General features: G+C 39.7%; 1 protein-coding gene across 2 annotated transcripts in view; it reads left to right on the forward strand.

Annotated features, from left to right (window-relative positions):
* mta1 (metastasis associated 1) overlaps positions 1 to 24778 on the forward strand; it is a 44001-nt gene that overhangs the window by 5941 nt on the left and 13282 nt on the right. For both annotated transcript variants that reach the window (XM_018663427.2, XM_018663426.2), the window contains exons 2-6: positions 5674 to 5741; positions 9554 to 9647; positions 20400 to 20526; positions 22767 to 22830; positions 23164 to 23281. In XM_018663427.2, the coding sequence (XP_018518943.2) occupies positions 5674 to 5741; positions 9554 to 9647; positions 20400 to 20526; positions 22767 to 22830; positions 23164 to 23281 (471 nt within the window). The remainder of the gene's footprint in view (positions 1 to 5673; positions 5742 to 9553; positions 9648 to 20399; positions 20527 to 22766; positions 22831 to 23163; positions 23282 to 24778) is intronic.

The following is a 24778-nucleotide window of genomic DNA, read 5'->3' on the forward strand; positions in this document are numbered from 1 at the left end:
AATCTTTAAACGACTTTCAAGTTTTGCCAGAGACAGAGTTTTCATGCTGGGCCATACAAAGATGTTTGTCTTAACAGCCTCTGCTGTTGTTTGTACATCGGGTACTGGTAGGCACAGGTGTCATGTACTGTTTTCTGTGCTGAATATAAATACTCTGGCAAAATGCTAGTTTGGTTTTTGAAAGCGCACTCTGTAATGTTGATCATTTTTAAACATTTTATGAACTGATGACATCTCAGATTACCCTAAATTGGGAAGTCAACACAGATAACATCACAACAAACTAATTAATGTATGAATCAGGTCAGTTTTACTGATAAGCTAAGTAGTTAAGATAGGAATCCATAATTAGGGTATGAGTATGTACCATGGCAGCAGGGCTGCAATCACAGATTGTTTCCCTTTATAATTTTGTCTGAAAAATGTCAGAAAATTGTGAAAAGTCCCCAAAATGGTGTATTCAAATTACTAGTTTTTAGAAGCCTGAAAATAGTCAGTTTACATTCATGTATGACAAAGACAAGCAGCAAATTATCTCATATTAAAAGCAAATGTTCTGGACTTTCTTTTGAAAAAATTGCAAAAAGTTGCAGACTAATTTTCTGGTTGGTATGATTTTCCAATCAGTCCTCCACTTCAGTGTTAATTAATATACCTTTCTTATTCTTTCGTTTCATTTTTACCCTTATTTGAAGTGTTTGCACGCTCCCATCTCTATTGGGCTGTGCACTTATCTGATAGCCTCCAGTCTCTCTTTCTGTCCATACCCAGACTCCATCAGTTATCTCATGTTTTCCCCTCTCTCATCATTGCGTCTCTCCGACTGTCTGTCTCTCTCTCTCCCTCTCTCTCTGGCCTGGTTTGAATCAGCCCAGCAGACTCTCTCTTTTGGGGCTCAGTAACATGCCTCGATTGGCTTGCACTAAATTCGACTGCACTGTGACATCATAGGCGCCGGAGACAGCCGATTGGCCGGCGCTGGGAGCGGGGGATGGAGAGCATGAGGGGTTGGGGGGGGTTATACGCGGGTTGAGGCGGCGGGAGGGCTGATGGGAAATGGAGAAACTGAGTGACGCTGTTCAGTGCCTACAGGCCCTCTCTCTTCTCTCTCTGTTGCTCTCATTTTGAGTTCCTCTCCAGCTCGCTCTCTACCAGGCTTCAGCTCCTCACATGGTGGAAACTCCAACACTCAAACCTCCCACTCCTCGCTGTCACTTAACCGTTTTCTTCCCGCTTTTTCTTGCTGGAGGGGACATGGGTTGAACTTTAAAGTGATTCCATTCTTGGTAACTTAAGTTCCCGAGCCAGGAAAAAGGAAGACGGAGATCTGTGCCCAATATCCCACCTTCACAGTGGCTCTTAAATGTACTGGGAGACATGTGCCATCATGAAACTCCCCCCACCAAAAAAAGTGTCTTAATGCGTGATGGCAATTCACACCCAATACCACACCAAAACTTGAATGTTCGACATGTGGTTCTGCTTCAGTTTGAAATGGTCATGACGCGTTTTGGCACTCGATAAATGGGTCCCTCAGAGCTGGCAAACGTTGAAGGCCGCAGTTAAACGTCAGCATGTCTCTCCGTGGTTTGTCATGAGACCCGTCCCTGTTTTTGGAGCTTTTTGATCAGGGACTCTTCTGAACGTTGACAGTTTTATTTACCTTTACGTCTCCAGGGAATGTTTTCTCTTTGAGCAGGCAAGTTTAAATAGAGCATCCCAGTATCCCAGGTACTGTACATGCAGTGCTGTTGATGTTGAATTAAAGCCCAAACTATTTTTATAATCGATCAACCATTGAAGTCATTTATCAAGTAAGTATTGTGCTGGTTCCAGCTTCTCAAATATAAGGATTTACTTTTCTTTGTGTGCATATCAATGTATATTGAATTAATTTGGATTTTGGATTTTGTCAGACAAAACGAGCAACAAAGACATCAGCATGAGCTCTGGGAACTTGTCACAGGCATTTTTCACACATATTATAGGCTGAATAATTACTTAAGTTTGAAGACAGCTTGGCTTTACCTTATAAGCCTGCTGTTTCCTATTAATTTCTTGAAACTTTCCTGGAAAGAACCAGATAATTTGACGCAAATTACAGGAAAAGGAGACAAAGTTCTGAATTTAAAAAAAAAAAATGTAGTTTAATTAATCGTGTTGAGTTTATCATTGAGATTAATTACCATAAAAAAATGCTAAATTTTAATCCCAGTGAATATTTATTTTGCTTGTTCTTTTATTAATTGAAAATGTATTCTTCATTTATTCTGCATTTTATGTTTGTAGACATATTTCATGTCTTACATGTGCAACTTAAGCTGTCCTTCTGATTAAAAGTCTTAAGGTTTTGCCGTTAAGCAGTTAGGAATAATTGGAATCATCTCAAACAATGTACCACTCTGTTTTACCTATAATAGGTATCACACTACATGGTTCTTTCCAGGAAACCTCCTACGTGATTATTTTGAAATAAATGGGAACCTATGAACTTGTAAAATAAGCGTTACCAACATCTCTTTGAACTTTGGAAAATTGTCATAGTTGGTTTTTGCTATTTTCAGACATCTTTCAGACTTAATTCAGAGGTAACCTGTGCAATATCTTTTACTCTGAGCCAGCAAGAGTTACTTTTAGGTCTGCTAAATGATTTCTTTCATTATCAGTTTAATTTATTCATTACTTGATCAATTGTTTGATTTGTAAAACATATGAGAATAATTTAAAATGTATATCATGTGACATTTTCATATTGCTTCTTCTGTAACTGTCCAAAACCCAAAGATACTCAATTTTCTAGCATTTTTGATCAAGAAAAGCAGCAAAATCTCATATTTGTAAAGCTAGAAGCATCAAAAATGTCACATTTTTGCTTGAAAACTGACAAACAAGTAAATATTTATTGAAATAGTTGCTGATTTGTTTGATCATTTCTGCTTATTAAACTGCCAAATTACAACCTGTGTGTTTGTTTTAAGATAAAACAAGAAAAAGAAAATTGCAGATTAATTATTTGGTGATTGACTTATCAATTAATCAGCTAATTATTTAGCTCTAAACCAGTTTGTTGCTTGAGGATGAGTCAACCTTGCTCAAGAAAAGGAGTCCGTCTCACTCACTCCTCGTCCACACTTTTCACAACTAGTCACAAGCCTGTCTCTTTAACCTCTGACCTCCAGGCTGCTGCCTCCCCTACACGTCAGAAAATGAGCAAGTCAGATGTCTTGTCTTCATTTTCTGTCTCAGCGCCGCTCAATTTCAAGTTGGCCTATTTGATATTCAGCAGCAGGACGAAGATGTCACAGTGGCAGTGGAGTCTAGTAACAAGCTGTTACGGGGTGAACAGTAGACAGGCACGACGTGATGATCTCTCCCCATCTCATAGCGATGTTGAGTTGTGAATGTGTTTCTGTGGTTGCCAGAAGAAGCTGTCATAGAAATTACACTCTACATGCTTTCTGAACTGCTGCTGCCGCTGCTGCTTTGGTTAACCCACAAGAGGAAGTGTTAAGTTCTTACGTCTTCATACGCATGATCATTCAGTGCATACAAAGTATTCAGGAATTAGTTCATTGAATTTACTTCTTACTGTGCCTACCTACTGTCAGCCTTAGCTGCTTCAAACAGCAGGGCATCTGCAGGTCTTGAAAAAGGGCCTTAGAAGGTTTTAAAAGTCTTGACTTTGACTCGCAAAGGCCTTGAATAGTTTTTCTTGCCCATTGTAGACAGGCACTGCACTTAATAAACAATTGTAGGCTTCACTTTTCCCACTGGTTTCACCATGAAACGAGCATTAAATGTCATCACATATAGTATTAAAATGGTCCTAAAAAGTCTTAAATTTATCTTGTTAAACACTGCAGAAGTCCTAAATGAGAGATTTTTTACATGTACAGTATCATTTGGAAAGCTCTAGAGAGGGGGTGTGAAGCTGTTTTTCAGTAGAAGTCAAAGGTGTGCCCCTTTACTCATCACCAAATCTCGTAGCTGCTTCGCATTATGATGTGTTTCAGATCAGTGTGGGCGGAGAGGTTAGTATATCTCCCTCCTCTGTCTCTGAGATACCAGATTGCTTGTTGTTTGACTCTCAAACTTATGTGCAGAATGTAGATGTCAACAGACATAACTTTTACTTGCTATTGTTTGGATGTGAAAGTAATTCAGCTATAAGAATATATTGTAATTAATGATAATGTCATGTGATGACCTTTTCTTGGATTAATTGTTTAGTCTAAAATGTTAAGAAATTGTAAAAAAAAAAAAAAAAAAGCCCACATGGTGCTTTATTTTTACAACAGGGCCGAAGTCAAGAAGTAGTCAAGAACACTTGAGTCAAGTCAAGAGACGAGTCCAAGCAATTTAGCGACAGTCAAGACCAAGTGCATAGAAGCTCCAACCAATCAATCAAGACAATCAGTTGATTAACCAAAAAAATAATCTGCAGCTTCTTAGACAATGAAAATAATTGTTAGTTGCAACCCTTATTGAAACTGATACCAGACTTGAGTGCTGTAGCCATGTCCACAAACTCAAAGATACTCCATCAATGATAAGAAAATCAGAAACACTTTGTTTGACAAGCTATCAAAAAAGCTGTCACAATAGTTCTATTAATTTCCTACCAAGTTTGTGAATTCTCTACTTGTTTTGATGTTATTTTATTATTCCCAGATGTATCAGTGTTTATATTCTGGAGCTGTCTGTGCCCAAAAGATACTCAGCCAAAAATACAAGATACATGACAGATAGATGCTGAAACAATGTTTAACAAAGAGTTTGTAGGTGGATCTTTCCTTTAACTCTGGCAGTGATAGAAATGCAAGATAGATTTGGATGTCAGTGCAGATCCTGGGTGTGCTAACATGATGGGTGCATGCCTAAACCAGTTAGTGTTGGACACAGGAGGTGGAGGAAATAAAAACAAGAGGCTTAGTTGGTCAAGAAGATGGGGGCCTGGGGGAGTGTGGGGGGATGGGAGGAGGGAGGGTTCAGGGTGAAGGGAGGATAGCTGTGGCTCCAGGCAGCCTACCAAGTGTGGGGTATAATCTGACAGCACTCAGCCAAGACACATGCAGGGCTAAGACCAGGCACCCTACCAAGACTGGGCCCTGTGGGGATATCCTGGTGAGAGCTAAACCTCCAATGGGCCTGGAGCGGCGCCAGGAACCACACACACACACACACACACACACACACACATATGCATAGTAAAGTCACACATGCGTGGTACATCTTGTGCAGTTTCTCCCACCCACACAAATACAAACACACCGTGTATGCAAACAACAACACACACACGCGGGGGGTGGGGGTTGGAACAAGACAAAGAAAGCGTGAGGGCCGAGGAAGTACAACACTGTAGACCGAATGGAGAGTTTGAAGAGCCAGATCTGGCGTGTGTGTGTGTGTGTTGGTCAGACCTCCCAACTACAACTGGATCTCCTGTGTATGAAATTAGCCTAATCGAATTAATTCAACATTTTGTGGATGTCTCTGTTGCACTTTTCCTGTTGACTAATTAAGCTGTCACAGAGTGGTCCAACTGGAAATCACCCTGAATATTTGGATGACCTTGTGATGCTGACTGACATTTATTTTCATTTTTCCCCTCTCCACTCTCTCTTTCTCCTCCTCCTCCTCCTCCTCCTCCTCCTCCTTGCTGTTCCTCTGCAGATTATGTTTATTTCGAGAACTCGTCCAGTAACCCTTTGCTGATCAGGAGGATAGAGGAGTTGAACAAGGTGAGTGTGAGGTCGAGTGTGTGCCCTTGCATGCAGCACAGATCTGACCACTGCACATTGGATTTCATGTCTCTGTCCCAAAGCTACAAACTCACCCTTCTTCAGTGTGATTTGTCAGATTGAACAGATGAAGTCAGTTTTATTCTTGATATTCATATAAATCTGATTACATCTATAAAGCAGAAATCTAAATTATCTTGTGGTGTAGAATAATTGCATCCTTTCTGTAGAATATTCTTATTTGTCAAATCTGTTTTCTCACATTTTTGGGTTGGTATCTGTGACAATTGGAGCCTTCTTTATGCTTTGTACACCATGGGTCGTTCAATAAAAAACCCTCTCTGTTGATGTAAAGGGGATTAGTGGATTTAAGTTATTTCAATTGAAGAAAATATCAATTTTCTTTAAAAATATGTTTATATAAATGGAAAATTTCTGGTTGAAATTTAAAATTCCGCTTTGTGTTTAGAAACATTCTGAATTTCGTCCAGCACAGGTCTAAAAAAGTTGATTAAATTATTTGTCAATTAAAGGCAATTAATAGGCAGCTATTTTGATAATCACTAATCATTTTAGTTGTTTTTGAGCAAAAATGCCAAAGAGTTGCTGGTTTCAGCTTTTGAAATGTCTCAAATCTTTGTCATATGTGATAGTAAACTAAATATCTTGAACACATCAGTTTGGGCTGTTTCAAATTATAATGGGGATTTGTTGTTTCCTTCTGTTTTAGATCATCGTAAACTGAATATATTTGGCTTTTGTACTGTTAGTTGGACAAAACGGACATTTGAAGGTGTGACCAAGAAAAACAGAAACAATTAATCAACATAAACATGGCTTGCAACTATTTTGCAGCTGCAACTAATTAGTAAAATCAATTAATTCTTTGTAATTTTTTAAGCAATAATACCAAAACTTCTGTGTTCCAGCTTCTGAAATGTTACGATTTGAAGATTTAATTCAGCCTATATGACAGTAAATGGGACATCATTTGGTTTTAGACAGTTGGTCTCACTGAAAAAGAAAAACCTTGGTTTTTATTAAATATTTTCTTTTCTGATGAGTTTATATACGGGAAAATAAGAATTAATAAAAATGAAATACACCATTTTAAATATATTGCTCTGAAAGCACTTAAAACAGTATTGTATTATCATGTCACAAATATGATGATAAAGTTATTGTGGAAGGTGTTGGGTAAATCCTAGCCTGCCATCTTGTACATTGTTCAGTCAAATAAGCAGAAAAAGAGTCCTGTCTCTGCAGACTGGTTACAGGTGCCCGCTGTCTGTCTCCTGTCCCAGTCCTGTGCTGGATAATATGGAGGCTGTTTAACATGATTGGCACAGAGCTCAGAGTGAGCCCTCTATTCTGCCTGTCACTGTCAGTCTCCCTGCTCCTCAGGGATCTTTGGATTTCTCTAACATAAGGTTTGAGATGCATGTCTAGAAAGTATAGAACAGTGTGGGAGAAAATCATGACAACCACCAGCTGCTCAAAAGTTTGGAGAAACACAGAAAATTAACAGTTTGGCTGAGTTGACAGTGCTCAATAGCCTGTGTATGTAATGCCAAGTAGTCTGAATTGTGTGACTTAGAAATCAGTGTCTTTCATTTATTGTTTAAAACTGAAATGTGCACAAATGATTTTATGTAAAAGTTAACAATTCTTTAAGAGAGCAAGATGATGGTCACAAATTATTTATTTTGTCCAACCAACATTTCAAGTTTATTATTATGTTAGACAAAGAAGAGCTTAAAATACTCACACTTGAGAAAGCAGGACTAGAAAATATTAGGATTATTTGGTTATCAAAATAATCTTTTAATCGATTGAAAGAAAAATGCAAAACATGTGACCTTAACTTACTTAAAATAGATCAGGAAATTGTTCATAGAAATAGAATTTCAGTCATTCTTCTCTCTTATCGTCCTCTGTTGTGCTGTTTCAGTTGGGCTGTGGACTGAGTTAGGTTTACGGTTTTAACTTGCACGAACATATAAATATTTATGAATTTATAATGGAAATGCTTAAAGGAATTATAACCTTAATCCTACTTTGCTTTGTCAGATCGCCTTGTGTTACTTAAAATCTCATCAGAATCAGCCGATGTAGTCAGCGTATCTATAGCCTGTGGAAAATCTTAAAAGGCATAGATTTCAGCTTCCTCAAAAAAGGTATTTGAAGGCATTAAGAAGTCTTAAAAATTAATTTACATGCCTGCCATAGACAGTAATGTTTGTGGTAAAAATGTTAATATATGTGATTTTTAGCAAAAACTGAAAACTGGAAAATCTCCTGTACTATATTCCAGCTCTCTGACCTCATGTAAAAATCACATGATATTTAAATGGTCCATCCATCCATTTTCTGCTGACTGTCCAGGTCATGTGTAATGATTAATTAATGATATTATTAGGAGTTATTGTTCCACTATGCTGAGACACACTGGCAAAAATGTGAGCTAACTGTAAGTGCTAATTCTTGGCCTCACCATTGCTCTTAGTTTTAATTGCTTGGGCTTAGGCCAGCGTGACTATAAAATGGGTAAGTTGCATTCAATGTAGTATTAAAAAGGTCTTAAATATAACTTTGTGAACACAGGAGAAACCCTGGTGTTGTTTGAGAAGATGTAAAGTTTATTTAAGTTTTTCATTTTGCTGCTTTGTTGCCATGTGTCTAGATTGTACCTTGATACTTCCTTATGATTGTATATTTCCTATATCCATACTCATCTCATAGGGCTGACTGTTAAATCTGTTTACCCCTCTCACTCTTATTATCCTCTGCTATGTTCTACTTCACTTTGCCTGTAGAGCAAGTAAGGTTTATTGTGGTTCCACACACAAAGAAATGCTAGAAGAATCTTAATTTTACACGTCCAGATTAGCTGCAACAAAAGAGCAAAAATCTAAACAGAAATTGGGAGCACAGGTCACTGTGGGAGTCCACCACATTTCATTAAAAACATGCTTCATTTGTTAAGAAAAGTGTTCATAGTTTTCTCTCTAAAACAATAAAAAACGAGCAAGTTATCTTTTTTTCTGTTCTGCAGCCTTTTTTCAAATATAGAACTGTGGGAAATTGGATTTTAATTATTTGATGATTGGCAAAGTAGCACGCCTGAAATAAGTGTCTGCAGATTGCGAAGAAAGAAATATGATGTGTTCACTCTGTTTGCTTATTCTCCATCATCTCTCCATTCATCTTCCTTTCACATTATACCTCACTGGGAGGATTCATGAGAGAGTTCCTAATCCAATATCTTTGGCCTATAATAGGGTACAAATGTGATTGTCAATGATATGTAACACTTTAAAGAATCAGAGTTTATCAATATTGTAATTTATACTCTGTTATGCCCTTTTCTTTTATGTGTGTGGAGTTAAAAAGCTACAAATCAATCTCTAAATGAGGCTTACTGTTTTCAGACTTGAAGATATTTTACAGAGTGGTCATTTTCCTTTTCCAGGTAGGACTCGATAAAAAAAAAAACGTTGTCATGCAGCTCCTAATTTAAAAACAGTGTTGCATCAACATACCAATGTAATATTACAGAGAGGCAAATGAATCTTAGGACTGCACAGGCAACCCCCAACATGCCTTTCCTGTCCTGATAACTGCAACACTTATTGTGATTTTGGAGAACTGCTGTAGTCTCACACTGCGTTTTCAGCCAAAGTTAAAAAACTAGCCTCATCTATTGGCTTTTTGTGTGTGTGTCTGTGTGTCTGTGTGTGCGTGCATGTGTGGGTGCTCTGTGTGCGGCACCACTTGTTGCCGTGGTAACGCCGATTGTCTCTGGTTTGCAGACAGCCAATGGGAACGTGGAGGCCAAAGTGGTGTGTTTTTACCGGCGTAGGGACATCTCCAGCACACTCATCGCCCTGGCAGACAAACATGCAAGTGAGTGACCGACCATAACCCATCCAGCAAACATCAGGCACGAAAAAACATGACAGCCAGGATTTAAAACACTACTTTTTGGCAATCCTCTGCAGTTACTTTCCACTGCAAAGTTGTAGTGCCTTCACATCCAATCGAAGAAGATCCCCCTGAACTGGAAAATACAACTCTATTTGTTATGAGGCTTGATTGTAAGGCTTGTTTGCACACCAGATTTTTATCAAAGGGTGATACAAAATTGAGTTGGTGTGCTCCTACCAAGCTGAGAGAAACGGCCCAGACTGCAGCCCCTCCTCTGATAGATCTGATTTCAGACAGCATTCGATCTGGTGGATGTATCAATATGACGACACCTATGTGTCTCTGTGTGTGCATGTGTGTGTGCCCATGCGTGTGCGCTTTTCCCGTTAAAAGCGTGGGTGTATAGCATGTATCTGAATCTGATGCTGTTCTCAAGAGCTTGGAGCGAGCCCTGCAGTATCTGGAACAGCTGGCAGACTTTGAATGGGCTCGAGCAGCATTGTGTGGCCTTTCAGTGTTCCGGGTACCAGGATGTTTTTCAGGGAGAAAGACAGTGAAACAATGGTTTAAAAAATGGTCATTAGAAAGAAAGAGAGGGGAAATACAGAGGCCAAGAGAGACTGAGATGGTCAGTTTAAAACGGTTAGTAGTTAAACAAAAAAGGGGAAGAGGACTGACTTGCAGGTAAGCAAGTGTGTCACTTAAAGATCAGGGCCATTCTCGACTGCCGGGGTTGCCTCCCTGGTGGTCAGTTGGAAATGATGCCTTCAGGGTACTGCTCCGGGTGTCTGAATTCAAAGAGCAAAGAGGCAGGGAGGGACGTTTTGTTTTATTCCCACTGTAGGATATTCATTTTCTCTTGAACATGAAGAAATTGTCTCTTTGACAGTTTAAAAAGTGTCTGTTTTGACACTGACCTCTCAATTCCTCTCAGCTGAAATTTGTTCACGTGGATGGTTGTAAGCATCATCTGCCAGCCAGACATGCATTAGAAGTTAATACAGCTTCTGAAATGAATGTATTTTAACATAAATTGATTCATTGTGGTTTAACTGTTGGATTTTCTTAGTGGGAAAATACCACCACCTACCACAGACATGGTGGCTGATTAGTTATTAAGTTAGTCATTCTTACCAGACACTTTTAATTTTTTTTTCTTTTTTTATCATTTTGAAAACCAAAAAAGAAGAGAAGAGAAAAGATAACAACCCTAGAGTGAATCCCGTCCTGAGTCTTTCATAACGCTTCATGATTTCCACTCTTCACAGACTCTCTTGTGTGCACGTCGAACTAAAAATAATGAATAATGGGTGTATTTAAATGTGTTGGATGACCTCTTACGTGTGGTGGGCATAGAATGTTTTCAGATCACTGGCAGATTTTTCCACTCGCTTTAAGGAAAAACATGAGTCAGTTCAAGACTGAAGGATTGTATAGGTGGATATTTTTTGGCAGTTTAGAGGCTAAGATGGTGAATTTCACTTTAAAATTGAATTGCTTGGTGTTGTGAGAATAAAGTTGAGGGTATCTTGAAGAGGAAGTAGTTTGAACAAAGTGTCTTGTGACCACGTCCAAAGGCAGAAGTGTTTTATTCCTGTTCTGATTGGCCACATTTTGAGGTAGTTTGAAAATAAGTGTCGTCACACAGAAGGGCAAGATGCAATGAATGGTACAAATGGGATTTATGGTGCTCACTTTCAAATGGTCTCTCCTGAAAGGCATTTATGGCACTGCACTTGCAGTTCTACACACAAAAAGTGGCATAAGTAGCTGTGTAGAAAATGAAAAAAGAGAGCTACAGAGAGCAGTTAAACTCTGTATTACTTCCTTTCTGCACACCTGGTCAGTCACTGTGTATACTGGGTGTGATTGTAACATTGCTGGTTTTAAAAAGTTGCAAATATCGTCAAACGCAAACACTTCATTTGAGGCTTTAACGGGACACATGAGCCACTGAACATGTTGATTTCTGTTTTACTTCCTTACATGGGGAGTGTTAAAAGACCACAGGTGCAAAAAGAAATAAGGCCTTTTAATTCGAGTTCACAGTGACACAATGGCGTGGACTGCGTCTTTTCCGCATCTGGTCTGAGATGACCTCCATGTCTCTTTCTCTGTCTGAGATGTGGTGCAGCATGAGTGATGTCAACAGTACCGGCAGACACAGTTTATGGTCATGTGGGCTTAAAGGGCACTTTTAAAAAGCGTGGTTAATCATGACTTCCTACCTGTGCACCTGTTGTCAGGAGTAGACTCACTCCCTGACACTTGACATTAACCATACGTACAAGCTTAATGACGGATCAATCAAATAAAGAATTGGTTAGTTTCAGCTCATTCTGATGAAACACTCTCCACTGGTCGTAGCAGCAGAGTTATCATACCAGAGCAGAAACACTGTCATCTTGTAGTTCAGGCTAGCAAACCAGCCACTGGACTTTGACTGGGTGTGGCCCGCTACATGTTGGCTCTTGGGGTGTGAAAGTGTGTGTGTGTGTGTGAGAGAGAGAGAGAGAGAGCTACCAAGTGTCCTGTTTGAATCTGTGTGTGTGTGTGTGTGTGTGTTTGAGTGTGTGTTTGACTCTTAACCACAAAGTCCACAGAGGTTGCCTGGGGGGGTGTATCCGTGGCAGAAGGGGATTGTTTGTTCTGTTGGACCACACAGCATCAGTTTCCCTGTGTGAGTGTGTGTGTGTGTCCCTTAAGAAAGTCTAAGCAGCTTTTGTGTTCGTGCACACATATGCTGTTTTATCTGCACGACTAAAAATTTTTTATTACAGGTTTTTGGGTTATTCTGCAGATTACAACCTCCCTTGGTTTGTCTGCTAAAAGAATGAAGCATTAGGACTTTTTAAAGACCCAATCATCAACTGAAATTTTTAAAGAAAACACATTAAGTGTTAGTAAACATGAATGTATCACCTTTAACCAAGGTTGCTTAACCAGATCTGCTTTTTGTTGCATTTGTGGTTAAACAAATGCAGATACAAAAACCCCAGCAGCATCATGATAGTATTGGCACACTGATAGATGTAGCAAGGCATTGTTTCTGAAACCTGGAGTAATGTTTGTGTTGGCTGTTCCTATGCAGGTTTCTTAGTTTTGGCTGCGATCTGCAAAGCTGCAGTTTGGTGAGGGGCTTCCAGACATTTGCAATATGTAAAAAATGCATGGCAGGAATGGCTGCACACCGCATGGGTGTGGGCTATATCCTGTCTGCATTTCTGTAGCTGCAGCCTCTTTGTGCCTTTCTCTGCGTATGTGTGTAGATGTGTTCCTATATGCATGATGGACTTGAGTTCTTAGCTCTGGGCCCTGTCACGGGAATTGCTGGAGGGGCACATTTAATTCAGTTTTGTTATGGATCAGTGGAGAATGGCAGTCGTGTGTGTGTGTGCGTGTATGAGGCTGTGTCTTTATGTGTGTCTGCTGTGAGTCATTGATCAAATATTTTTCTTGCTGAGATTCTGAGCACTCCCTCAATGGGGCCTCCAACTCCACTGTTAGCCCCTCCCCTGTGAGCGAAAGCAGCCTCCTGAGTGGTCAGCTTCTGTGGCGGACTTGGCATTTTACCTCCCTGGCCCCTCCCTTCAGATGTTTGAATTTGCCATGACTCAAACATTTTTCTATTTTTGAGATGTGGCTCCTAGTTCCCATAAACAATAGACAACAATGTTGTCAGTGAACTGATGCACAGAAGTAGAACCAGTTCAGCTGAAGTCAAGTTGGTTGTGGGCCTATGTGCAGTGTATTACAGCCACTGGTTTCTTTTTGCTCGGTCCTCAAAGTGGATCATGAACCTATGTTACTTGTGAGTTCGAGTTACACATCCGCTCTCTATTTGACAGCAGTCATGATATCTAATAATGGGACTAGGTCTTAACAGCGAGAGAACAAATTTCTCATTTGCATCCCTGGCTGCAGAGCTTTATGAGCCGTGGCCTTATCAGCTATAATGTGACAGCAGCATCCTCACCTCGTGACGCTTCACGTCACCTCCTGTTTTGAGTTGCTGTCCCTGTTACACATGGAGCACATGTAGATTTCATGTTGTAGTTAATAAACGTTAAGCAGCTAACATCTTGTTAGTTTTCAGTCTATAAGAATTGAATCAGGTGTTCAGTTTGTCAGGGAGGAAAGGGGAAAATTATGCCGAAAAAATACCTTTGTGTGCTGCATTTGTTGTTTGCAAACCATGAGAAAATTATGTTAAAAAATACCCTGGTGTGCTGCATACTGTACAGAGTGCTCAGCAATTAGGCCGTTCCGGCAGTTTTCAGCTTGTAAACTAAACTGCTGTTGCTTTTAATGACTAGCTATCTGTCTTATGGTTTTGACTACGTTTATGTGCACTTAAGAAACAAGATTACTGGGAGAAATCAGTAAATCTGACATCATGTTCACGCGCACTGCAGCAACCTGACTACTCTAAAACTCTTGTTTAGACTCCTCTACTTCCTAACACATTTTTCAACACTGACATGTGTGAAATTTATCAGTGATATGACGTGCCTAAGCACTCACACTGTCGCAGGGAACATGCTTTTAGATATTTTTATAGAGGGCACATATTCCCAATTTTTAATAAAATCTAGCTCTTGCTTCTACATGGTTTGATTGCACTTATAGTAAGTTGCTCTGGACAAAAGTGTCTGCCAAACTGATGTTATGTAATGCCCTAGGTCACACACACTATTGTAAAAGCCCGTTAGAAACCAGGTTAGATGTACACATAACAAAAGCCCTTACCCCACATTAGGAATTACCAGTTTTATAACTGAACGACACACTGGGAAGCTCTCTCTCCTCTGTGAATGCAGACCAGACTTGAGGTCCCGTTGTAGTCACATTAGGATAGACAAAATAAATGATCAGCACCACAGCACTACATTGTCCTGTTGCACTGTTGTTGTTTTCTCCTGACTGTGCTGGTCTTGTTCTTACTCTTGTCTGGAATGCGCTGAGAATGAAGAAAAACTGTTCAGGATGCTCTAGTGAGGTGGAATGACATTAAAATTGAAATACTTTTTCACACTTGTCCTTGACTGGGCAAACATGTAGTCTAGTCTACCTTATTTAATACAAGAGTTGGAGTCAGGCAGTATTAACGAAACCGGTATATCAATATTGATTATGTGGTGGTGGTTTTGGGTATGACTGTGGGTAATTTCAGATGCTTATTTTTTAATAGGTGTGGGTAATTTAGAGGAGAAAATAGTGCGAGTAATGGACGATGAGCTCATAAAATTGTATCACTTCACTGTAATGCAGCCTTAAAGACAAGGTTAAGACAATATTTATATTGTGTCATAATGTTGCCGTAACCGAAACCACATCACAATATTGATTTTATATTGATTGATCTCCCCTCTTTAGTGGGAATTATTAGTAAAAGCAGTTATTTTCCTTCTGACCAAGGATTTTTAAGCTACACATCTGTAGCTGTCTGCTTCTGTCTGCAGTCCCTCTACCACCATCTCAACAGCCACTGTATCATAGAGGTGTAGTCAGTTTGTTACGGTAATAACCGTCCACTGTGCTCTTCTCACTCACCTCCTCCTCTTCGCCCTCAGGCATGCTCTTTCCACTGCTTTCCCTCCCCTCGCTGTCTCTCAGCCCAGTAAGGCGACCCATTCATCAATAATTGATAATTGGCTGGGACAGGTGAGATGGAGAGGCAATTTGTAGAGAGTATGGTGTGGGTGCACTGCCAGGAGATTGGCTCGGAGGAGGAGAGGAGAGGGACTGAGGTTGGGGAGTTGACTTGCTACTCAAGGACGCACAGCCAGGGGCCGGTTGGAAGAGGCCAGACCACTGATGGACCACTACATAATCCTGCTTGTGTGTGTGTGTCTGTGTGTGTGCAAACAGATGCAGAGTATATTCAAGCACATTTTGAGGCATCTGACTCTCTCCCTCTGAGATAAAGTCAGTTTTTTAAACATCCCAAAATTGCAAATCACATTTTTACCTCAAAAGGCTTTACAGTTTGTTCAATACTTACCTCTATCCTTCAACTTTCAATTTGGATAAATAAAAAATCCACAAAAAAATCCTTTTAAATGTTAAAAAGGAAGAAACCTCAGGGTGAGCAACAGAGAGGTCTCCCTTCCAGAATCAGTATACATGCAATAGATGTCATATATGTAGACTGTCTCCAACAGAACATGTGCTTTGTTATTTTTTTTGAGGGCTAAAAATGAATTTCCTCGAGAGCAGCTGGTATACTGAATCATATCTCCTTTCATGTATCTTTCATCTCCTTGCTCTCTAATAAGGTCTTTTCTGGAAGTTAGACTAATATCCCTTCATCTCTCCAGCTTCAATTTGTCTCATTTTATGCAAGAGCACCTCACTCATATGGTCATTCAGAGGCTCATGTATATTTTCGGGGCTTGTTTGAACTATTGAACTGATGACCAGGTCACCTGCAGTGCGATGTAGTGTGGGCTCGTTGCATTGCCTGTAAAAAAAAAAAAAAAAAAGCACCTTATTACATTTTTATGAAATCTAATATTAGGCTTGTTAAGCTTCAGGTATAACGAGCAGAGGTGCTACATCAAACGGCAAAGGCCACATTTTTAATGAGTGAGCCAATTGTTTGATCTGTAATCTAGTGTGGTGGTTACAGCGCCAAGGGCAACATCACAAATTAGCATCTGAATGTCAAATCTTTACTATCAGCCGTCCAATAAAGACATGAAATACCCCCAGAAAACAAAATGTAGTCTTGTAGTTACATAAATATCGAGATGAGATGTCTGTAATTAGCTCAGCAGATGAGTGACTCATTTACCACATTAGAGCTGCAACTATTCATCTATTGTTTAGTTGATGGAAAGAAAATTAACCTGCAACTGTGTAATAATAGATTTATTGTTTCAGCCGCTTTCAAGCAAAAATGTCAAATCTTAGCAGAATTTGCTGCTTTTCTTTGAGATACGATAGTTTATGAAATATCTTGACTACTGAACTAATGGACAAATCAGTCACCTTGGACTGTCGAGGTTTGAATGCTACTTGTTGATATTTCATAGGCTGAATGAAAGACTAAACAATTAAAAAACTAGACTAAACTCCATTAACTGTGATAATCGGCAGATTAATCAATAAGAAAAATAATAGTTGATTAGTTGCAGCCCTAGGTCACATTATACATGTGTTAATTAATCAGAGCAGCGTGTTTCAGTGACGGAGAAGGAAAAAAAACCTTTGTTTTTACAGGCAGGGACAAGTAGAAACAAAGAGCCTAATCAGTCTTAATCAGGTGCTGATGTGTGAGAAAAAAGTGGGCAGCACTTACACACTGTCTGCTAACCAGTTTCCTGGGGGAAACCCTCAGTGACTGTCAGTGATGTATGAAAGTCTTTGCCCCGCAATTGCATATGTGTCCATGCGGTTTGCTTGGGAGCCTTTGTGGAAATTGTTTTTAAAAATTAACACAAACAGCTTCTCTTCTAGGACTAGACAGATAAATGGGCTGATATAAGCTTAACACAGATATATTAGAATCTGTGTGTACGCTGGCTTGTAAGTAACAAAAAATGCTGAACTAGGTTTGAGGTAATTTAGAAACAGAGTCATTGTTACAGTTTGTCCAACGGAGAACTCTTAACAAGTTGACTTTTTCTCTGGAAAAGGTCCAGCTTATTATCTTTCTTGGTTGCAGTTTTGTAAAAACAAATGTAAAGAATCTGCATCAAGACTGGTTATGTTATGTGTTTGTTCATTATTCTTTATATTATAAAATATTATCAGCCAATGTATGGTTTAGATTTGTGTCAGATTTGTCTCAAAAATCCAGTCAGGAGGGTTGTTACCTTCAAACGCACATCATGCCGTTATTCTTCTAAGGCACTTCTTGTAATTCTTCTCCTGCATAATTTACGCATTGTTGTCATTCATTTTTCTTGAAGTTCATTTTCCTTCTTTTATCCTTTCAACCCACCTGCTGTGAAAAAAGTGCAGAAAAATATTCACATCTTGGTTTAGATGAATTCTTGTTTTGCAGTGAGTCTTGTATATGACACATGCCTTTTTCTCTCCCTCACAGTAAAAGCAAGTTTTGTCAAAACTAATACACTCCTTGTGTAATTAAAATTTGATTCAGTATAGCTATTGTTATACATTTTTATGCTAATGTAGGGGAAACACTACCAGCACTACCGGTCTTGAGCTCATTATGAGCTGCCTGGCTGAATACTATAACTACTGGAACATCAGTAAAAGTAAAATGTAAAGTAAATGTAAAACATATGTACATGGCACACCACGTAGGGATGAGGTACCCACAAAACACATGTTCTAGTCATGTTAACACATGCGTCATATAGTAACACACACACCACAGTCGATGTTCACACACATTTTACCTCCTCGCTTACCTTCCTACAAGTTCTCACCTTGTTTCTTATTCCCTTTAAACTTGTTTTTCTTTTATTAATAATCTCAGTCTATATTTTGTTGCTTTTATGTGGCAGAAGATGGAGCGAGGCTCATGCTGTGTGTGTGTGTATGTGTGTGTGTGCGTATGCGTATGCTCCGCCTGGGCACTGAGAGTGTGTCTGCTGGGTGCTGAGTGCTGGGCAGAGTGAGGGAGTGAAGGAGTACTTATTGATTTTGGCCACACATCTCTTCTCCTGAAAATCCCTTGATTGCTTTTGTTCTGCTCCCCGTCTCCCTCTTTCTGTCTCGCTTCCTCTAATGAAACTCCAAATGAATTGGAGCACGTACTGACTGCTCTCTCCCTCTCTCTCCCTCTGCCCATTTAACTTCTGTTCTCCCATTGTCCTCTTTACTCTCTCCACCACTTTCTCTCTCTCTCTGCCTGTCTTTGTCTCCCTTTTGCCTAGCTCTCCCTGCTGATTTCTCTATTGCTCCCCTTCCTCCTCTCCCTCTCTCTTCCTCGCTGTCTTTGCGTCTCTCTGTCCTCATCTCATGCTCCCTTGCTCTTTATCACTTTTGTCACACTTTCCTCCCTTCTGTGCTCTTCTTGCCTATTTTATCTGTCTCTCAGTTTATCTATTTTCCTGTCCATCTCACCTTTATTTCTTCCTTATCTACAGATGAGGGAGCGCATGTGGAGTGGAGGTGTTGCAAACCAGCAGCAGCTAAATCTGTTCTTATAGGATGACTCAGGCACATGACCTACTCAAATGGGCTGATGGCCCCTCAGTTGCTCTGTTGATTTGTTCTTAGACTGTTTTTCACCCTGGTGCTTTGAATTCTTGCCTCTTCTGGGCGTAATCTATGTGTTTGTGTTTGTGTGTGTGTAGTTCAGGGAATCTCCCAAGATTTTCCTTTTAATCCACGGCGCCAGGAGCCTGCGAGGTTAGACGTAAGATTAAACTCTGACCGCTCTGTAGAGTGCGGTACCTGCAGAAGGTGACTCGAGAGATATTAGCTCAATCAACAACACAAGCCGAAAGTGAAACTCCACCACTTTTGCACATAAAGGTCAGTTTACTAGTCAAGTGGTGTTCTACTCAGGCTGCGAAAACAGCTGTATAATGTCTTCTGTGGTTCTGGAGGCACTTTGTCAAGTCTTGAGAAAATAACCCCAATGATGTTTTCATTATGGCACAAGGCCTGCGTTACAATACCTGTGTATGGAGTTTTAAAGACACAGCTGTTTAACAGGCAGGGAGGGTCTAACAAAAAGATCATTTTGGAAATGAAGGATCCAGTATTTTTAGAGCTAGGCTTGTACTAGGAGTCAGGATATCTCTATATCACACACTAATGACAATTCTCTCAATTAGTTGATTAGCTGTTATGCCTATAAAATATTAAAAAAAAATAATCAAAAATGCCTGTCATGGTTTCCCAGAGCCAAAGTCTTCAAATTTCAAAATTTCAAATGTCCAAACAGCATTCCAAATCCAAAACACATTCACTTTGCATTTGCATGAGACAAAAAAAACTTGAAACTAGTGAATTTTTGGCATTTTTATTCTCAACTCAGTTGAATTGACCATGGCGGCACGGTGGTGCCTCACAGCAAAAAGGTTCTGGGTTTGAACCCTGGTTTGAGCCTGGGGCTTTTCTGTGTGGAGTTTGTATGTTCTCCCTGTACCTGCGTGGGTTCTCTCAGAGTACAGCTTCCTCCCAGGTGTGAATGTGAGTGTGATGGGTTGTTTGTCTGTATGTGTTGGCCCTGTGATGGACTGGTGATCGTAGAGGGTGTAGCCCGCCTCTTGCCCAATGTCAGCTTGGATTGATAATGAATGAATGAATGAATAAATTGATCATCAAAATAGTCGATACTTAATTTTCTGGCAGTCGACTCATCGGTTTATTAACTGATCGAGGAGTGTGAACCACTGTGATACTTTTGTAATAAGGGTTGAAACACAGATTTGGAGGACAGATCAGCCTGGTGTAGTTGGATTCACACTACATGCTCTACATATACAGTATAATCAGTAAGATTTTATGTGTGTGTGTGTTTGTGTGTGTGTATATGCAAGTCCCCCTCTCTCTGGGGACTTCATTGTTCTGGCTCATCAAGTTTGCATCCTCGCGCTTTATGACCGCTTGTTGTGCACCTCAGTGTGTGTGTGTGTGTGTGTGTGGTGTGTGTGTGTGTGTGTGGTGTGTGTGGTGTGTGTGTGTGTGTGTGTGTGTGGCTGCAGCCAATACGTTTGCCAGTTTTCCCTGTGGACGCCATTGTTCCGCCTCATCTGATGTGCGTATGTTTGACCTTTGCCCTCTTTTTTTCTCCCCACCCAGGGGAGCTGGAGGAGGAGATGGAGAATCCAGAGATGGCGGACCTCCCTGAGAAACAGAAACACCAGCTCAGACACAGAGAGCTTTTCTTGTCCCGCCAACTGGAGTCTTTACCTGCCACACACATCAGGTACGCTGCCATTCACCTCACAGGTCTTACACCACTAAATGATGTGTTGAAGTTTTTAGTCTTTCCTTTTATTTCAGCTTCTGTGCGAGGATAGAGAAGGATATACCACACAACAAAGGTGCCTGGCTGAATTATGTGATATGCACCTTGACCACTCAGCTATCAAGATGCCTGAGTGAATAGTTCTAAAACAGAGAACAACCAATCAACCTTACCTTGTTTTAATAAAGAAGTCAGTGAAAAATAATTGCACACAATGCGACTAGTTTTCCACACGACAGCAGGGCACAGTGAAAGGAGTTAGTTACCCTGCTGAGGAGTTGGAGGTGTGCAGCCTGTTGCCTGAAACTCATCTAACAGCTCACTGTGGCTGCTCCTTCTTGTTCCATGACTCCCCTGCAAAAATTAAAAAATTAAAAGTGACATTTTTTTCTTGCTTTGTAGAATTTTTGGTGAGCCATCATAGTCAGCGCTAACCGAGGTGACAAACATACTGCACATGATAAAGCTGCTTCACAATAAAAGCTACTCTATATTTTAATGTGAAGTAGCATGAGGAAATGTTCTGTTTACAATCGCAGTAAGTAAATACTGATAAGATATAAACAGTAAATACTAAACAGTGAGGCTGGTATCAGATGAAATTGAGATGTATTATGTGCTACATTGTTTCCTGTGAGGTTTACAAAGGCAATGCGATAAAACTCTGTGCACATTGAATGACTATTACAGAAATGCAGACGATAAATAATATCAGTTATATAACAGTTGAATTTAATTTCTTTAAAATGTTAAAAATTACACCTGAATGCAATCCAATACAACAGCCTTGTCATAACATCCATTTCCACAAAGCTCATAATATCACACTGTCACTATTTTAGTGACATTGTCAAAATGTCTGAACTCAATTATGTATTTATTATTGAGGTCATGGTGGTTAAAGGTGAGCTACATTATACTGAGAGGTGTTTTCAGTTTTTTGTCTTTTCAATTTACTTATTTACACACATACATAATATTAGAAATACCCCTGAATATAATGGAGTCCTGCACAACACCATCACTATGAACTAAATCACTATTATAACACTCTGTCAGTTTCAACAAAAATTGAACATTAAAACTGAAAATTACAGACATAAAAGTAATCTTTTTTAGAAGAACAGTTGTAATAGATTGCATTAGAATGTATGGATGTACCTAACAAAGTGAATAGCTTTGACCCAAGATATTTAAGGTGCATCTAAAATTGCAGCGTTTCACATCTAATAAACGTAGACTTATTCAAATGCTGTGACTAAGTAACCCTTTAACCCACCTTCAGTTTTACAGAGCTAATTTCTACCTCTTGGATTCTGTACATGTGGCTGTAAAAACTAGTTTCCTGACTAATTTGGTGAATGACGACAGAGTGATCATTTATTAATTCCTTCACCCTCAGCATCTGCTGCACATGACGGCTGAAACATGGTTTGAAGCAGCCATCTCTCAGGAATCAGCTTTCACTTGGTTTCAACAACTCAGACATAAAACAACCTGCTCATATCCAGTGTGCACATCAAGCACTAAATGTCAACAGAAAGCTGTTTCTACATATAGAACTACCTTTTGCTCATCAGTAAGCTCCAGGCAAACCCACCTAATCATTACCACATTATTACTTGACATTTCAGAAGAGTCGCAAGGAAGAGGAAACTGACAACTGCTCAAATAAAAATACCCTGATGAGTTGTTTGTTTTAGCGAGAATTCAAGCTCAGCGAAGTTTTCTAACTTAACATCAGTGAGTAGCGAGGTTACACGAGGTGGTTGAGTTTATAACTGCCAGGTTGTATTTGCTTCATGCTAGAGAGGTTTGAGTAATTAGCTGGTAAATAATTAGAAATCAGACAGTAGCAGATAAGGGACGGAGAGAAGGTGCTGGACCGTGATTTGTCAAATAAAAGGCAGCGCCAACTGGAACTAAATCAATATCACGGTTTTGAGATGCTCTCACATCAAAGTATCCTCTTAGACAGTTTCCCTTGCAGAGGGGAGTTTGGTCCAGGCTTGCAGCTTTCATCTTCCACTTATGTAACCAGTTATCCCATGGACTTTAATGCATGTCTGTTATTCTCTTTCACGTTAAATATTCCCTCTTTCTGGCCTCCTCTGTGTCCTCTTCCTCCAGTGTTTCCTTCTTAACTTCTTACCAATCATTTGTCCTCTTCTCCTTTCTTTTTTTTCACTGGACTCCAGGGGGAAGTGCTGTGTGACACTGCTGAATGAAACAGAAGCCCTGAAGTCCTACCTGGACAGAGAGGTATTTACTCAAGCTCTTAATGTCGTAACAGCGTGATGTGGTCTCCTAAACTGTGATTAGGTGTGTTAGACTTCAGGATGCGTGTAAGACAATGTGTGTGTGAGACTTATGAGTTTAGAGATTCTTGTTTCCAGATGAATTATTCAGCGTGTTGACCCAGAATGTTCTCCTCACATACAGTAATGAGGAGACGAGAGACTAGCAGAGGGGAAACACACACACACACACACACGCAGAGACACATACACTCCTCTTTTGCCTCTCCGTTTGCCCGTCTCGCTTCCTGTTCCTTTCATTGCATCCTCATGCTTTCCTGCCATCTGTATTTCCCAGGATGCCTTCTTCTACTCGCTGGTGTATGACCCTCAGCAAAAGACTCTCCTGGCTGATAAGGGGGAGATCCGCGTCGGGAACAAGTACCAGGCCGACATCACCGACCTCCTGAAAGAAGGTACATCGTACTTCAGTCTTGTTTTAATTGATACAGTTTTCAAGAGACATGTATTCTCAGAGTAGCACTTGAAAGTTTTCCTACAGGGGACTTTTTACTTTTCTTTAAAACAATTTTTTAGCATTAATAGGGCAGTCAGAGCCATAATAAACTATTTAACTTTTCATGTTTTTGTCAGTGCTCAATTCTCAGGAACACGTTATGAACCTTAAACAGGGTTTTTCCACCCCGAGCCAGAGGTTACTTTTGTTTTTTACAAGTAAAGTTATAAAAAAAAAAAAAAAAACTAACCAAAGTTTCCATGGCAGTCATAGTGTGGCAGCATGATTATACATAATCAGAGCATTTAAAATAAAAGATTACTGTCTATGTCCTGCACAACTGATGATTTAACAGTCACCCAGAGAGTATGGAAAGAATGAGGTGCATGATGTTACTTGACAAGAATTTAGTTTTAATGTTCAATGTGTTCGGCCATGTTCACAACACAGTATGACAACGAAGCTTCCTGTTTCTTGACAATAAAATCTCACATTTCCACCAAAAACAGGATCAAATGTAAAGTAGCATACAGGCGGTAATTTGAGCGACTGAATATAATGTGAACTGTACAAAAATAATGTAAGCATATGTCTTTATGTATGAATAAATATACACCTAACAGTTGTTTAGTTTCTGTCCAAACCAAGAAATGTGGCCCTTATTTTAAAGGATAGGGCTGGTATTTTTCTCATTGCCAACAATTCTAATAAAACAGACCAAATCCAATAATGTGTTGGTCCATCTCTCAATACTTTAAGACTTTGCTACACATTATATGGCACTCATTTGATCCTAAAGTAGACATAACTCTTCAAAAATGGGTCACGAATACATACTGTCATTTTAAAAAAAGATGAAATAATTTCCTGAAACAGCAGGGCACTGTAGTGTTTAGCAAACATCACTCAAACAGGAGGAAATAGATCCTCTGTTGGGAACTATTTTCAGTGCTCTAATTCATGGTAGTGGAAGCTACAGTGCCCAGGTTCACTGTAATGCAGGAGCATGTCAACCATGTGGCTCACTGACATGTTTTTAATGATTTTTGGACATCGCTGGAGGCCGGTGGCAAGAGGATCAAGTTATGTCAGACTTCGGCTACACAGACGATATTTGTTAGTGGGATCAGTTGTTTGTTTGTTTTTCGTGGTATTTGTTGACAATAAGACAAATATGAAATATCACCAGACTTGTCCTGTAAACTCTCTTAATGTCAGCGTACACACTATACATTGCACAGAGGTTTGTTTTTACTTCACAGCTCATCTATAATATTAAAAGCCAGGATTGTTTTCATTCAAGCACTCTGAATGATATTTCTCAGACATTTTATGACCATATTTTGTGCCTATATTCAGTACAAATGTGACTATTTTTCTGCCAGATTTCAGCTTCAGTGTTTTGCCAGAATTTTATTCTTAGCAGGTGGGAGAGCCTCTGAAACTCCAATTAGGG

This window comes from Lates calcarifer, linkage group LG19, assembly GCF_001640805.2.
Source record: "Lates calcarifer isolate ASB-BC8 linkage group LG19, TLL_Latcal_v3, whole genome shotgun sequence".
NCBI classification, from domain to species: domain Eukaryota; kingdom Metazoa; phylum Chordata; class Actinopteri; family Centropomidae; genus Lates; species Lates calcarifer.